The sequence below is a fragment of the Perkinsus marinus genome, assembly GCF_000006405.1.
Source record: "Perkinsus marinus ATCC 50983 genomic scaffold scf_1104296964096, whole genome shotgun sequence".
NCBI lineage: Eukaryota > Perkinsozoa > Perkinsida > Perkinsidae > Perkinsus > Perkinsus marinus.
The window spans coordinates 1-1,197 of NW_003204818.1; the positions used below are offsets into that span (position 1 = coordinate 1).

General features: G+C 46.6%; 1 protein-coding gene across 1 annotated transcript; it reads right to left on the reverse strand.

The window, feature by feature from the left end:
• Positions 1-490: 490 nt before the first annotated feature.
• On the reverse strand, positions 491-790 carry Pmar_PMAR017983 (hypothetical protein; the record flags this gene model as incomplete). Its single annotated transcript, XM_002770971.1, has 1 exon — positions 491-790. A coding segment is annotated over one exon (300 nt), but the record flags the coding sequence as incomplete, so codon positions are not given.
• Between the last annotated feature and the right edge of the window lie 407 nt (positions 791-1,197).

Here is a 1,197-nt window from a genome sequence, read left to right on the forward strand (position 1 = left end):
TAACAATAACATACGCAACATATACAACAACAACATATACAACATATACAACAACATATACAACAACAACATATACAACAACAACAACAACAGTAGGCAGGTTTCGATGATGCTCACTTGACAGCTCAAGTCCTCCAAAAGTGCCATTATTGGGGCTCGTAACCTAACGGGGACAAGTGAACTTGTCAAATCGCCACACTTGGGAGGAACTGAGCCATTTTAAGTGATCGTGGAGCCTGGGGCTCCACCTACAATTCGAAGAGGATTTCGAACCTCTAACCCGAAGAAGATTTCAGGTACTCTTCAGTAGCCTGTATACAAACGATTGGTAAAGACTTACTCTCCAACTTAACATCCCCCAGAAGTGAAACTTCTGGGAACTTCTTCCGTAATAAGTGATGAATAAGTAATAAGTGACGCCACTGGGCATTGAAGTGAAATGTGATAAAGGCCCAGCTTGAGAGGCATCCCTCAGAAAAATAGCTGAGTATTACTCGGTGAGGGATCGTCCGCGAGTTGAAGCAATGCCGTGAAACAGGGAGTCTGCGTCCCAAGGGTATAAATCGTTCAGCACGAAACCGTCGCCGGCTTGTAGTCCAATGCCGTGCAGTCCGTACTTCTTGGCCAGGGCAACCTTCTCGATTGCACGAGTTTGTGAGAAGAAATACAAACCGGTCCCATCCGAGAAGACGACTGATCCGTTCCCCCTGGGGTCCGCAACAAGGTCGTAGATTGCATTCGAGTATCCCATGTCCCCGCTATCATAGGTCGGCCTAGCGAGTAGTGGTATCTGAAAAGCAACGTTGGATTTCATGCCACACAGTATGTATGAAATCTGTCTGAGACAGACTGTCTCAGCGAACGCGCCATCAATGCAGAAGGTGACTCCAAAGAAAACTCTCTATCGCAGAAAAGCAGCAAGGTACTAAAGATTGTAGAAGTCGCGTACACTTAGTGTACTACACTTACAGTGAGGATCAGCTTATTGAGATCTACACCAGCTTCGACGACATCTTTGATCATATCTTGGGCGAAACGATCCGTATTGAAGGTTTCTGCGGACTCTTTCTGTAAACTTGGCCACGGTATAACAACGGCACTATCGACGATCTTCCCTAGGCCGGTTCGTTTGAGTTCCTGCCAGTGGAGCGTTGAGAACCTAACATGACGAAGCAGCTGCTGGAGCTAGTGATCACA